This window comes from Muscardinus avellanarius (genome assembly GCF_963383645.1).
Source record: "Muscardinus avellanarius genome assembly, chromosome: 1".
NCBI lineage: Eukaryota > Metazoa > Chordata > Mammalia > Rodentia > Gliridae > Muscardinus > Muscardinus avellanarius.
The window spans coordinates 64,249,649-64,265,878 of record NC_137786.1 but is presented as its reverse complement, the minus strand read 5'-3'; the positions used below and the strand labels follow the sequence as shown (position 1 = coordinate 64,265,878).

The following is a 16,230-nucleotide window of genomic DNA, read 5'->3' as shown; positions in this document are numbered from 1 at the left end:
TTTTTTTAATGAGCAATTCTTGGGATAGGAAAGGGAATACCTTGACATTTTCAGAGAAGCCCAGCTCAGACCTCAAAATTCAGTGCAACTTAAATGTGGGACAATAAGAAGGTGGGATATATCCTCAGGAAGGAGCCGCAGCTTTCATCACAGAAATGTGGGTATACCGCTCAGCGAGGTCACACATGTTGTAGAAATATGTTGAATGGAATTAAAGATATGTATAGAAGAAGTTCATCTGGAGCGGTTCAGCGGGCTGGTCATTACTAAGCATCTCAGACAGAGGAAGGTACCTGCACACTGCTTCTGCATCAAAGTTCCGAGTGTGCCTGTGATCGATCACGATAATTTCATGATGCTTATCTAGGAAGCATTCCAGGGCCGACTCTGGAGTCCGAGCTACGTTGCACCTGTAACCAGCTTTGTCGCAGGCCCACAAGAAGCCATCACTCTGACTATCTTCCTTTGCAAAGATTAGCAAAACCTGAAACGCAGAAAACAGAGCATTTTGACAGAAGCCATCTTCCTCGGAGACTGAACTAATAACAGGTCTGCAGTGGCCTGGTGAAACACTGGACACTGGGCTCTGGAGGGAAGCTACCAGGGTTCAAACCCTCTTGCTGGCTCTGGGAGTCTTAGAAGAGGTTAGATCATTGACTTGGCCTATAGTCTCTCGGCTGTGAGATGTGATCAGAATTGTACTTAGGCTAGGTGTGAGACATAAATCATTGGACAGGCAGGTGCTCAGGCACTGATTGCTTGCTACAATTACAAATATTCTTAATTACCTAATTAGCTTTGTATTTAGGTAAGACAAGTAGTAAAACTACTAACAAGATAAGGGGCACATGTTAGGTGATGATTCGCATATACATCTATTTGCTTCCAGTGCAAATGGTATCTGCCTCCCTGTCCCTGGAGACCCTCTCTGAACGCAGCACTAAAAAGACGTAAGGATTCCAGAAAACTCAAAACAACCTCAGAAATGAATTCGAACACTCAGTCCTTGTCAAAATATGAAAAGAATGATCACGAAATGTGAAGCTGATGGAACTAAATTGAGGAAAATTTGCTTCTATTTGCCACATTGAAAAGTGCATCCCCACCCACTAAAAGAAGGTAGCAATGCTTTATACGATTTTCCCCTTCTCATACCCTGGGCTCAGGAAGCCAGATTCTCTGCCAGCTGGAAAGCCAGAGGCAGCCTTTCCACTGCCTGAACTTGTTTATCCGTGGTCTATCTCCTGTATTAGAGACAAAGCTTCAGGAGAGCAAGCATGTGCTGCTCTTGTTCCCTACACATGGCATCTGTGCTCAGCACCAGGATAACACTTACTAGCTGTTCAGTAAATTCCTGGCAGTTAAAGAATAGCTACTTGTAGGTATTATGAGCAATAAGAGGGTTTTGCTGTTTCTGAGACAGGGTTTCACTAAGTTACCCCAGCTAGCTTCAAAATCATGATTCTCCTGCCTCAGCCTCCAAGTGCCTGGGATAGGTGTGTGCTGTTGTGCACGGTGAGTGCTTTACTAGTAGTAGGAGTAAGACTACCTCCTAGCACCAAGTCCAGTAAGAAAGAGCTATTACATATTTCAAAATATTGGTAAGGCATTTAATATTCTTCAGCTTCCACTTCTGGCTTAAGCAATTAGGAACTGAATGGTAGTTTCTCCGCATGAAAATCTTTTAAGTCGGTAGCCAATATCATTCATCATGGTGAAATACCGCATATGTTTAACTTATAATCAGAAACAAGCCCAATTGTCCAACATCACCATTGCATGTAAAAACATGTTATTACTTGAAAATTAGAAATATATAGGAAAGTAGATAGAACTTCACACATCCATCACCCGGCTTTAGCAATAGCCAGCGCTGCCGATCTCTGTTCATCTTGAGCCCTCTCCATTTCCTACCTCTTGCATTAGTTTGCAGCAAATCCAGATGCATCCACATACATCTGTGAAAGACTTTAACACACACACACACACACACACACACACACACACACACACACCACACACACCTATTAAAGACTCTTTTCTAAAACAAAATAAGCAAAACCACAATACTATTTCATGGCTCAACCTTTCCAATAATTCCCTAACAACACTAAATATCCAAATATATCATACATGTCACTTGTTTTACACTTTGAAGAATTTTCTGTTTTCTCAAATGCCATGTTTCCAAAAGGAAAATAGTATTTTTTTCAGAATGATGTTGATCTTATTTCTCTTAGCATGTGGCTAAAAAGCACACACTAGTAACACTTGGGGTAGCCGTGCTTATTAAGGGCTCACTCTGGCTGGTTTAATGAGCATTCTGTGTCCAGAATCCTCCCACTGTCTTTAGTCACAGAGCTCCTACTAGGGAGAAAAGGGAGGTGGCTCTCTCAAGAAAACTGAAGGGCACACACAGCCTGGTAGATTTTGAAAGTGAAAAGAAATCCTTCGAAACAAACTATTAACAGGGGAGCCATGATGTGAGAAACCAAGCAGAATAAACTGGTTTGTGCAAAAAGGCAATAGTCCTTTACTTGGCCCAGCGGTGGCATTAGCCCGAGAAACTCAAAATGCAGAGCTTAAAAGTCACAGACAGAGTCATGGAACTTCTTGTTTCCCATCTGTCTGGCTGAATGATGGATTTTTTTTTTTAAACACACAAATCTCAACAACTTACATTTCCTCGATACCAGCATGTCTTGATATTTGACTAACATAATAAAAACACAATTCTATTATCTTGTTGGGCATTACTACAGATAAACTAATCTCATCTGTCTTGTGTGTCCTTGTAAGAGTAGAATGTTTCACTTCTGGAAAATAATAAGCAGGAAATTAAAAAAAACAATTCCTGAACACCTTCTATGTACCAGACACTGCTTTTAATTGCGTAAATGATGATGTACATTGATGAACAAAATAAAGACTTTTTGATTGTCATAGAAGAGGGACAAATAAATAAAAAAACACATACATCAGGGAAAGAGATTATGTGGAATGCTAATAAGTGATAAGAGTACAGGAGAGGAAAAGGGAGCAGACCGTGCTGGTAGAGGTAGACAGTAAGTGCCTGGGAAAGGAGGAAGAGTCGGAAGGACTCTTCAGAGGAAAAGTCTGAAGGAAGAGCTTTGGAGGTTGAGCTCTAGAAGTCCCCACAGGGCCCAGCTGATTATGCTGGAGATGTCTGAGGGGCGGGAAGGGAACCAGTATGATGGAGAAGAGAGGGTGGGAGACGGCCAAATTCACAGCCAAGGTTTAGATTGAATGAAGTCAGGCCTTCTGAGCCATTCTAAGGACCTAATAAAAATGGACTTAGCTGAGCATGGTGGTGCACGTCTGTCATCCTAGTACTTACAAGGCTGAGACAGGAGGTTCATAAGTTCAGGAATAGCCTCACCAATTTGGCAAGTCTCTTAGCAACCTAGTAAGACCTTATTTCAAAACAAAAAATAGAAAGAGTGGGGAGCATAGCTCAGAGGTAGAATACCCCTGAGTTCAATCCCCAGAACCACCAGAATCAACCAAAAACAATTTTTAAAAACTCTCCTTGAATCCTGGCTTTCATAAACCAATCCAACCCACGCCCCAACCCTCCTCCTTCATCCAGAGGCGCACACAGGCCTTCCTCTCACTGGGCCACTACCGCCAGGCCCCAATCATCCCAGGCCAGCTGCCAGACAAGTAGGAACAATCCCCATGTCCCAGACCTGAAATTACCCAAACTAGCCAATCCTCAACCACATTGCCCTGCCTGCCCATCCTTCCCATGAAACCACGAAGAAGCCTCCAGTCATGTCTCCCGCCCCCTGGCTTCCCCTGCAGCCCTGGGTGGTGTGGTGTGCCCCCTCCTCTGGAGAACTGTGACAATGTTTTCACTGGCAACTGTTCCCTGATCTGCTGGCCTTAGCACACTTGAATAATAAAGTTTACATTTAATTTTTAATTTCTGCTATGGAGATTGAACTCAGTGGCATTCTACCTTCAAGCTATATTGCAGCCCTATTTTATTGTTTTATTTTGAAACAGAGTCTCACTATGTTGCTGAAGGCCTTGCTAAATTGCTGAGGCTGGCGTCAATCCTGCAAGTCCTGTCTCAGCCTCCCAAGTACTGGGATTATAGGTATGTGCCACCATGCCTGGCTTAAAGCCTATACTTTAAAACAGAAATATTTATATTATAAGGGCTCTTATTAGAGAATTTCTTGGGGTAATATTTAAAATTCTTTTTGTTTACAAAAATTAATTTACAGAAACTGCTTTTCAATTATTCAGCTCCTAAACAAACTGAAAATCTCTGTATATAAAAATATAATATATAGCAGGCCTGAGTACCTATAGTCCAGTATTTGGAAGGCTGAGACATGAGGTTCACAGGTTTGTGACCACCCTCAGCATTTTAGTGAGACTTTGTTTCAAAATTAAAAATAAAATAGGGCTAGTGGTGTAGTTCAGAGGTAGAACACTCCTGAGTTCAATTCAAAGTACCATAAAGAAAGGACTAGAGGGTATAGCTCAGAATGCCCCTGGATTCAGTCCCCAGAACCCTCTCAAAATAATTAATTATATTATATATGTTTGTATATATACTTATATTATATACATGTATATGTATATATGTATCTGTATTTATGTTAGAGTAAAACACTGTAGAAATCACCATTTAAAATGTCTGCCTACCTCTGGAAAATTATACCTTCTCTAGGAAAGTGGTGAATCCATATGACCAGGAACAGGCTTTGTATCTTTATCTCTCAGGCTACAGCTGGACTCAGGATATTCTGTTTTCAGAAATTCAGAATTTGAGCCAAAAGGGGCAGAGCTGGGGATTGGGACCCATGGCCCATTAGGATAGAGATACTGAAGGAGAAACCTTAAATCCTCCCACCCCATAAAAGTGCTCAGAGGTGGCCTGCTGCCACCCTTCCCAAGCCAGGCTTCCCAGGTCTTCCTTGGATTCTGGGGAGAAAAAAAGTACTATCTCTCTAATTCATTTCTTATTTGTTTATTTTTCCACACAAGACAGCTGTTGATTACCATCAAACAACAGCAACAATAAGAAAACTTAAGTAACACAATCACTCTTGAGCCTTAGAATCCTGTGCATAAATATTTGTAGTTTTTTCTTTGGATGTGGGCATTTGTTAACATTAATAGATCATTCACTGAAGAAAATCTCATAAAAATAATTTGGCAAAATATATTCTTTAAAAATCATCCTTGAAGGCATGTAACTGAACTTGATTTGTATAAAGAACAGGCAAGCTGACCCTTGAACTTGATCAAAATAGTATGTTCAACACTCATTCAGAAATTTATTGATGCAAAATGTTAAGAACCAGGACAGCAATACGCCATTTCTGTTCTTTGGAGAGAGTCTGGGAAGCATATAGTTACAATAAGTACACTAATCAGTGTGGACCACACACTGAGCCCAGGCAAGAATCTAGGCACAGGACAGCAGAAGAAGGTGGTACAGTTGCAGGAATCTCACCACAGTGTTGTAAATGTAGAAAAACAGCAGAAAGTACAGAACAGATATGGGCTAAATTCTGGAACAACGAGGAAATCTTTCTGGAGTAGGCCTTGGCCAACTCGGGTTCTGTCCAGGGTCAGAACGCCACTCTAAGCAGCCTTTCTTTGGATGGTAGAACCATATCATAAAGGTGACCTGAATACAGAGTGTGTGTGTGTGTGTGTGTGTGTGTGTGTGTGTGTGTGTTAATGGGGATGGAACCCAGTGGCATTCTAGCACTGAGCTACATCCCCAGCCCTGTTTTATTCTTTTATTTTAAAACAGGGTCTCACTAAGTTGCTGAGGTTGGCAGTGAACCTGTGATCCTCCTGTCTCAGCCTCCCGAGTACTGGAATTACAAGTGTGCACCACCATGTCCAGCTTGCAGAGTAATTTTAACAAATAAAAATTAAAAATTATGATTATTCCATGACCTCTAAAAATTTGTCAAAACACTGTAAGCTTTTTTCATTGTGGGCTATAAATGTATAGGAAAAAGAAAAAAAACATATAATAAATATTCATACTCTGTAGCTTAAACTAAACATACTGAGATTTAAAATGTTTTTTTTTTCTCTTTAAAAAAATTATCAAGAGCAGTTTGAACAGCACTGTCATCACGTCTTCTAGGCGTGTAAGTGATGATGGGGCGTGAGTCTCTTTCCCATGCCCCAGTGCGCTGCCCTTCTCCTGGGCTGGGATGAGGTGCCAACATTTCCACTCTGTGCTTCCTTCCAGTGTCATGCAATATCCCCAGAGTTCCTTTCATGAATGTGACACATTTTTCTGGCTTTACTTCCTCTAAGACATCTTCATCCTTCTTTGACACAACCACTGTCCATATCTACAGCAGTGAGCTGGTATTTACTGGCCGGCCTCCTCTCCATCTCTCTCAGAGGTAGCACATCAGCAGCCCCACAGTCAGCTGTTTCTCCTCTAACGCCATTTCCATTAGTGTCACTCGCAGCAGCATCCCTCTCCGTTTCTCTGCTGCACTTTCATCTTGGTTGGCTCCCTCCCTCCCTCAGTGGCCTGTTCTATAAAGTCACGTGGGCTCATCACGAAGGGCAGGCGGCAACTACACACTTTGCTGTCTGTGCTTAAGCTGAATAACAGGTAGACAGGAACTAATTACAGAGACTTTAGAAGAGTGATGTTGCCGGGCGTGGTGGTGCACGCTTGTAATCCCTGCTCTTCGGAGGTGGAGACAGGAGGATCGCGCAGGTTCGAAGCCAGCTGCGCTGGCTTAAGAGACCCTGTTTCCAAAAAAAAAAAAAAAAAAAGTATAAAATAGGTCTGGGAGTGTAGCCCGGAGGTAGAAGGGCTTCCAGGAAACCCAGTACCACCTAAATAAATAAATAATAAATAAATAAATTAAATAAAAGAGTGATGTGGATGGTCACTGGTCATGCCGCACATCTGTTCTCCACCTAGTGATTGTGGACAGAAGAGCAAGCAGTGAAGTTTGTCCTTCATGCAGTTATCCACAGCTGAAGCACCAATGCACCTGCGTAGGAAGCACGTCAGGAGGCCTGGTGTTACGTAATCCATGTCATCTGTGCACACTGGAACTGTGCAAAGTGATGGCGACCTGCACAGTTTTGCTTTTTCTTCTTTTTTTTGTACTATAGATTGAAACCAGGGGCTTCCAGAGTTATTTTATGTTTTATTTTGAAACAAGGTCTCATTACACTGCTGAGAGCCTTGCTAAGTTGCCAAGGCTGGCCTCGAACCTGCAATCCTGTTTCAGTTTCTCAAGTACTGGGGTTACAGGTGTATGTCACTGTACCCAGCTATTGGTTTTTCAGTGTAACTATAAAGGCCTCAAACTGCCAGGCAGTTTTCCCCTCTGTTTCCAAAATAATTTTTCTCAAACATTTTTACAACCCCTAAGCTTAATTGATCTTCACCCGGAGATAGAATGGTAAAATAAGGGCTGACCCAAGGCTGAGAGAGAGGGAGGCTGAAGTGAGGCACAGGGACTGCAGGGGGGGGATGCCAGTGATAGAGGCTGCCACTCTCAGGTGTTCTCAGAGCAGTGGGGGACTCTGGGCACCACCTCACTGACCACCATCCCACAGACGGGGACAGTGACTTCCCCAAGCACAGCAAAACTGTGCTGGAGCCCACATGTCTCTGTTCCTTCATGATCTTCCCCCAGTACCCACCTGTGTCACTCTGTTTTGCTGGAAATTCTTGTAACCATTTCTTGCACAAGCTTTATCAAGAAAGGTCTGAGAAATGTCCTAGCCAAGCTTGGTGATGCATGCTTGTAATCCCAGGACTTGGGAGACTGAGACAGGAGGACCGCAGATTAGTGGCCCAGCTTCAGCTACTTAGTGAGGCCCTCTGCAACTTAGTGAGACCCTGTTTCAAAATAAAAAATAAAAATAGGGCCGGGGGTGTAGTTCAGAGGAAGAATGCCCCATGGTTCAATCTCCAGTACCTCAAAAAAGAAAAAGAACTGAGAAATAATCTTTCAGGGAAGAGCAATGATTTGTCTTTGACAACTAAGTTATAATAAAACTAATTTTTCTGGTAAAGTTTAATTACAAAAAGACAAAAATAAAACTAACTTTTCCTTAACTTGAAGAAGGTGATACATGTATTAGTTATTACTAGTATTCTTTCTAAGAATGGATTTCTCATTTCCAAGTGGATTCTCAGTGTCTAGTGTTTACTATTAAACATCTGGGTTTCAGAATATTCATCATCCCCTGGCAACAAGGAGCTTCTAGACTAGGCCAAAAATCTACACCAGGTAGGTTGCACCCAAATAACACTAAACAATGGGCCAGTTTGACCAGAAGAGGAGTCAGTTCAGGTGGGGAAAAGAAAAAAAAATTGTCTAGGAATTTTCCTTAGATGTCTCTTAGGATGGTGACATTGATGAGAACTGTAGTTTGATGAGAAGTTTCTCCTGGCCAACCCGGACACTCAAAGTACCTGAAATACACTCTTGCTTAGTAATTCTTTAGCAATTCTTTGGAGTGGGCACTGTAATATTACAGACAGAAACTGGGGCTTGGATGGTTCACTTCTCCAGGCCATACAGCTAGCAGGATGAGAACTGAGACTGCCTGCCCCAGAGCCTTCAAAATCATTAATAAGTTATTCTCTTGGCTTTATTTTTTTTTTCTTATAATATTGGGCCAAGCCGGGCCTGGTGGCCCATGCTTGTAATCCCAGCATTCGGGAGTTGAGACAGAAGGATCGCAGTTCGCGGACAGCCTCAGCTACTTAGTGAGGCCCTTTGCAATTTAGTGAGACCCTATTTCAAAATAAAGAATAAAAAATAGAGCTGGGGGTGTATCTTGGAGGTAGAATGCCCCTGGGTTCCATCCCCAATACAAAAAAAAAAAAAAAGGGCCAAAATCCCTTACAGCTATGTGGTTCTCTGAGCCTGGCTTGGTGATGGAGAAGAAGGGACATGGACATGCTGGTGCAGCCAGTTAGTGGGTCTGCACATCACTATCACCTCTTCACTCATCAACATCACTCATTTCACTTAATGTGTGACAGCCAGCTCTCCAGGAGGCCATGTGATCTCCAATATGTAAAGGTTCCAGAAAAATTCCATGCCTACACAACATGGATAAAGACGCAGGGAGAGGAGGGTTACTGGGGATTGAATCAAGGGGCAGTCTACTTCTGAGCTACAACCCCAGACCTATTTTATTCCTTTTTCTGAAACAGAATCTCAGTAAACTGCAGAAGGCCTCACAAGTTGTTGTGAGGCCGGCCACGAACCTGCAATCCACCTGCGTCAGCCTCCCAAGTACTGGGATTACAAGCATGGGCCACCAGGCCCGACTGGAAAAAGAAGTTTGGAAGGGAGGTGCTGCCTTGCTAAGAAAACGCTTAAGACCACAGCTGTGGGGCTTTGGTTCCAAGTTCACGGGGGAGCCCCGTGTGAGGGGGTGGAGATGGGACTCTAACACAAACACGTCAGCTCTACACGCTGGGGAAATAAATGTGCTCCAGGCACTGAAAAAGAAAAGGCCGCTTGATTTTCAGACAGTATCATGCTGATATGAATTTACTGTCTCATAATATTTCTCTTACTTTTTATTTTCATGCCAAGATTGGAAAATATGACTTTCCCTGTGACTCACATCCCTGCACCCTGGAGAGCCGTGCTGAACAGCACCAGCCGCACTTCCAATCCTTTCCACTCCTCCCCTCGCTCCTGCCGGCTCTGTGTGGGGCGTGCGCAGCCTCACACTCCATGTCCCAAATTCCCCCCATGAACTCAGAAATGCACCCTCAAAAGCAACCACATCCTGAAATATTCTTATCAAGCCATTTCCTCCCAAGCCCTGAGGGCTCTTGGCTGATGTAGCTAATTAATATTTTTGGCATTCCAGTGAAGTAACAGCATAGATACTTTTTTCTCCAAGGGGAAAAAAATAAAACAAAAATGAAAGCATTAGGACAAAGCTTGATTTTTCTAAGACAGTTTCAAAGCCAGTAGCAGAAGCACAACGATATGTGGCTATCAATGCTCCTAGAGTTAGGAACAACAGGAGCCCACTTTCTGGAACTCTGTGTGGGGTCAGAGAGCGTGATTCTGTCTCTCTATGCCGTGCAGCACCCAGCATGGAGCCCTGAACATATTAGATACAGAGTAGAGTATTGTTGGATGGATGAATGAGTCAAACTCTATGTTTCAATGAGAACCAGTAGTAAAAAACATCCTTGGAAGTAAAGTTGAACATCTTACCTTTTTTCAAAGAGTATCTTGTCCTGTCTCTCACTTTTTAAATTTTGGTACTGGAACTTGAGCCAAGTTATCTACACAAATACACACACACACACACACACACACACACACACACACACACAAACACTCATTTTATTTTTTAATTTGAGACAGTGTCTCACTAAATTGCCCAGGCTAGCCTCAAACTTGGGATCGTCCTGTCTGTCCCAAGTCCTGGGCTTGCAGGTATATGATACGCCACCATGCTTGGCTAGAGACGGACTCTTGACCACTTGCAGCTGCTGTCCTTTGGGGCCAAATTCATGCAACAGGAAGGAAATAGGTACGTAGTAGCCCTGGTAACATTCCTGCTCTGGCTTTGAGTGATGGGCTCACAATATTCATTTTATTATTATGCTTAAAAGGTTGAGCACAAGTCAAAAACATTTTTGCATGTTTTAATATGTCAAATATAATAAATTCAAAGTTATAAACAACTGTTTTTCATTTAAGGGGGAGTAGAGCTATCAAGGGATATTTCAATTCTGAAAAGGACTATGTCATGTCTGAGAACACAGAAATGCAGTTAACCTGAGACCCGGTTATAAAATCTGACTGTTTAATGTATAACGCACGGATGTATCCTAAAATATAAAATCAGTTCAAATTTGATGAAAATTTTTTCTTCATCAAAAGCCAGAGTTATGGAAATGAATAAAAGAGCCACAGACTGAGAGCAAATGTTCTCAAAATCTGACAAAGGACTTGTAACAGGAATGTATAAAATTTTTCTTTAATTCAATGACTTTGAAAAATTAACCCAATTAAAAAGTGGACAAAAGACTTGACCGAACATTTCATAGAACAGGGGAATGACCAATAAACAAATGTAAAAGTATCTCCATTAGTCATGGGCAAGTTAAATTAAATTTAAATCACAATAGGAGTACTCCTGATCCATTACAGTCATTAAGTTAAAAAGACTGACAATATTGAGCATGATTAAGGATCTGAAGTAACCAGAAATCTCATATTGCTAGTAAGAGTGTAAATGGAGCCGGGCGTGGTGGCGCACGCTTGTAATCCCGTGCTTGGGAGGCTGAGACAGGAGGATCACACAGGTTCAAAGCCAGCCTCAGCTACTTAGTGAGGCTCTCAGCAACTTAGTGAGACCCTGTTTCCAAATAAAGTATAAATATAGGTCTGGGAGTGTAGCTTGGAGGTAGAAAGCCCCTGGGTTCCATCCCCAGTACCACACACACAAAAAAAAAGAGTGTAAAATGGTACAACCACTTTGGGAAAGGTTTGGAAGTATCTTATCTTTTAAAAAAAAAAGACACACCATTATTCTAAATATTCCCACACAATGAAAAAAAAGCATCCAGATTTGGAAAGAAAAAAATAATGACATGATCTTGCATACAGAAGATCCTAAGATATTCATAAAACAAAACAAAGCCCTGTAGAAGCTAATAAATAAATTCATTGAGCTTGCAGGCATTCAGATAACCAAAACAATCTTGAAAATGAGGATAAAGTTGAGGGACTCACACTTAGCAATTTCAAAACTTATTACAAAGCTACAGGAATGAAGAAAGTGTAGTATAAGCATAAAGAAAGAAGATACATCAATAAAATAGAAATCTAGAAATAAGCCCTTACACCTATGCTTGACTGATTTTTTTTAAACACAGGTGGTCAGATAATACAGATAATCTGACTGTTTTAAAAAGAATGTTTTAATAAACAAAAACTGCTTGGACAACTAAAGACCCCATCTGTGGTATAAACATGAAGATGTATCCCTACCTCACACCATAGACAAAACCTCACACAAAATAAATATACAGATAAATGTGGAAGTTAAAAGTATAAAGAACTTGGGAAAAAACAAAGTAAATCTTCATGACTTGAGGCTGGGCAATGGATTCTTAGATTTGCTATAAAATAATTGTTAATGTAGAGGATAAATTTCAGAATGGTGCTTACAATATAGCACCTTTCAAATAGAGCTTTCAAATAAAGCTTAAAGACTTTCAAAACAAGAGTGGATATTATGGATATATATACATACGAAGAGAAAGTTTGCAAATATGTATTCTAGTGGTTAGTGGTAGAGAGGAAAGGAAGGGGGCAAAGAGATACAAGGGCAAAGAGATAAAGGGCTTAACCAGTATGGCAATTTTTATATCTATCAGGGGGAAAAAAAAATCCTCTGAAACAAATAGGGCATACTGTTAATACTTGATAGAAGTGGGTGAGGGTGCAGACATGTACCTTTATGCATGTTTGAAATATTTCACAATTTGACAAATTACATTTTGTAAAAGAAAGAGATATCCTTAGCATAAACATTCTATCCTTATCATAAACATTCTATGTTGCCAGTGCAACACAGAACAAAATATAGGCAAATGAGATTGATCTAAAACTACGCTGGTTCTTCCCCCACCCCAACGCATGGTGGGAATAAATCCCTGATACCAGCTCCTTTATTTGACACTGCCTTTATTCAAAATTGGAGTACAAAGTACGTGCCTGCAGAATGATTACTGGAATTTTCCACTTGTTTGTATTATACACAAATAGTTGTGGCTTATGTTTATTTTTCCCCCTCTCTCTGCTCCTAAATTTGTTTTCATCAAATTTTCCCAAGCTAAATCTCTTCCTTTTTGTTTTTTTTTTCTTTCCTTAGATTTGCATTTCCCTTTTGAAGCAACTATAAAGCATTTTTTTTTCCCCTTTTCCACTTGCTTATAACTCAAACGGCGCCTCTTCTGTTTTCTACCATCGTCACTATGTTTGGTTTTTCTACATCTCGGAGTCACCTTCACTCATCCCAAGTGCAGAATAAGTTTCCAGGTGCCAATAAGCTACAGCTGTTACAAGGAAAAGGCTCATGTATCTGAGGCTACCAGGCTAATGTATATGCTGGTGAGGATTTTAAAGTGATTCAAACAGGCACAAACTCCTTTCATACGTGTTTGTCTAATGAGCGCGCAGTATGACTTCGAGGAAGGCACAGTTGCTGTCATTGTTAGAGCCTGGTCAGTCCTTCAGGGGACTGAGCCTCTGTCCTGGGACCCCAGTTCCTTCCATGTCACAGAGCCCTGTAGGCTGCTTGGCTTAAGTTACATGGGACATGATATTCTCTTCATCCTCTTCACCCATCCTCTGATGAGCACCTTCTACTGCCAGGCCACGTTCCAGGCACTTGATGCTATCGTGTTTTGCTGAGACCTTGTGAGAAAGGCATCAACACGTCCCCTTTGCAGACAGGGCTCTGGGACACAGGAGCAAAACAACACATGCACGCTCTCACGGCCGAGGAAAGGCCGAGCTAAGATTCACACCCAGCTGTGGCTCGTGGCACGCCTGCCTCTCACCACCACACAGCTTCTTCCTCTTCTGGCGGCAGCAGGATGCAGGACAAACTCATTTCTAGCAGAAGAGTTGTTCTTTCTCATTATCCACCATGAAGTCTGCTTATCATATTATATTCAAGATAAGGCAATGTTTAAGTCTTTGAGAAAACAATCTGAGTCTTCGAGTATGACATTATTAAAAGTAAGCACTTACAAACACAGGCAGATATACGGCGTGTGTGTGTGTGTGTGTGTGTGTGTGTGTGTAGAGGGCAGGCATGGCCATCTGCCATTGCATCAGAAGAGCCCCTCAAAGAGTGCTCACAGGACCATGAGCCCCGACCACGCAGCCCCAGCTGAGGAGTGCAGCATACCTGGATAGGATCCTGCGTCAGTCTCATGGGCCCAATGCGTACCTCTGCGGAAGACACCTGCTAAATAAAGGACAGCACATGAGAAGTGTCAGGTCAGAAACTACACAAACTGCCAAATATGCCTTACACAGCACACCACATAATGTTACTCTGTAGACCCGAAGTGGAAGGTCCAACCTACTAACTTGGATACAGGTAATGGAACATCATATATAGTACAGTCCTGGTTAGAGAAAAGAATATATACATTTATATTCATTGGAAGTATCTCAAAAGATATGGTCCCAAGTGCTTAGTGGTAGGACTTTGGGTTTATTTTTACTTTGGGGGATTGAGTATTTTTGTGGTGCTGGGGATTGAACCCTAGGGCATTCTACCTCCAAGCTATACCCCAGCCCAATTTTTTATTCTGTATTTGGAAATAGGGTCTCGCTCAGTTGCAGGGTGCCTAAGTAGCTGAGGCTGGCTGCAAATCCAGATCCTCCCGTCTTAGCCTCCTAAATACTGGGATTACAAGCATGTGCCACCACGCCTGGCTCTGTTTTTTTAAATAATAAACCCGTACTTTAAAAAATACTTTTATTGGTGCCTTATAGTCTCATAGTCTCATAATGCAGTTCAGTGATAGTGCCATAAACGCACACAGCAGTTGATGAGTTTTCCCTGGTTCCTCCCCACTCCCCGCTTCCCCATATATGATATTGGGAGAAAACAATTCAATAAATATTTACTGAGCACCTACTATGTTCTAGGCACTACTATTATTATAGTCATTACCAGGGCTATTTTTATTCTGAAATTTCAAGAGAATAAAATTTCCCTTTGACTGGTTTAGTCCATGTACGGTTTACGAGCTGTCCCTATATCTGGATCTTATTTTTTCTTATCTTTGTATTTTAGTAAAAGAAATAAACGGCTTACTCTCACCCGCACTCACCATGAATAACTCATTCATCTCAGTTGCATTTCCTCCAGTAAACACAGTAACGGCACACCACCACACGGTGACCACAAGAGGCTAAACCCGGCCCCCTTCCTCCTGGGGCCAGTCTGGGCTCTTAGGTGTGCACTGGCCCACACCATCTTGCTGCCTTTGGCTGTAGGCAGTGAGCAAATATTTGTCTTTATTTTTAATTAGTTTACTTGGATCTCTAAAAATGACTTTTCTCTTGACTAATTTGGTTGAAGGTCTTGGCCTCACCTCCAAGCTTTCGATTTTGTTTCTCTCAAAGGCTGTGGTCGCTTGCCACTGCTTGGAAGTGTGTCCTGCGTGCGACACCCTGTACTGGCCCCTTGTCAGCCAGAAGCACCGTCAGCAAGAATCGGAATCCATGCGACAGGACACTGCAATGGCCCGGGGCCAGAGGAGGCTTTACCGTTAAAACGACAACAAAAAGAAGAAACGCAGAACTTTCTATAAATTATTATTTTAAAGACTACACGTTTCCCTTCCCCTCTCTCCTACCCGTCACTCGTGCTTAACTCTGGCTGCTCATGCTGTGAATCCTCTCCAAATCTCCAATATTCTTTTGCTGTGAAAGTCAAATTCCCTATCCCACCCTGACATCTGAGGCGAGGTGCTCTGGCCTGTCACCAATCTGAGCAGCATAAAACTTGAAAAGCCTTCTCAGGACAGCTCATCCAGGCTGCTGGCCCTCCTCAGTGGTCCTTAGCTGGGCAAAGCTTGATCTCCTGCTCCTCTGGGGAGGAGGCCTCCCTGACCACGGCTCTTTCCAAGGGCCTGGCACAAGTGAAACTGACACAGGGATATGAGTCCCTGAGCCCATGAGCAGCAATGCGCCCCTTTGGCATACTAGTGCTGTGTTCAGGTGAAGATGACACCTCGAGTTGAGTATGTGTCTCTCTTATGCTTCTTTTCTCCAGACCAGCATCGTGTGAAGCGTGTGTGCTGACACCAGCAGCCTGGTGTACAGCCTCAAAAATGACTGCATGGAGAGGCAGGTCACCGAGCCTATACCCCCTGCTGCAGCTCCAGTCCACCTCCACTCCCAAGGTGATGTTTGAAATGCACCCTCCATCAAAACAGCCCAATGGCCAGAACTTTGCTAAAATAAATGAAGAATAAAACAGGTGATTAAAAAGTGAAGCCGGGTACAGTGCTACAGGCCTATAATCCCAGTACTTAGGAGGCTGAGACAGGAGGATCACAGTTTTGAAGCCAGCCTCTACTATTTAGCATAGCCCTCAGCAACTTAATGAGACTCTGTTTCAAACTAAACAATAAAAAAAAGTTGGGGGTATACCTTGGAAGTA

At 42.3% G+C, this 16,230-nt stretch overlaps 1 protein-coding gene across 11 annotated transcripts in view; it reads right to left on the bottom strand.

Moving 5' to 3' along the window:
* The window catches only part of PDE8B (phosphodiesterase 8B), a gene marked incomplete at both ends in the record, with an annotated part of 235,127 nt that overhangs the window by 86,548 nt on the left and 132,349 nt on the right, over positions 1–16,230 (bottom strand). For 7 of the 11 annotated variants that reach the window (XM_080704433.1, XM_080704430.1, XM_080704440.1 and 4 more), the window contains 2 exons: positions 294–484; positions 13,957–14,016. In XM_080704433.1, the coding sequence (XP_080560559.1) occupies positions 294–484; positions 13,957–14,016 (251 nt within the window). The remainder of the gene's footprint in view (positions 1–293; positions 485–13,956; positions 14,017–16,230) is intronic. The other 4 variants (XM_080704434.1, XM_080704439.1, XM_080704432.1 and 1 more) reach the window with 2 other exon arrangements.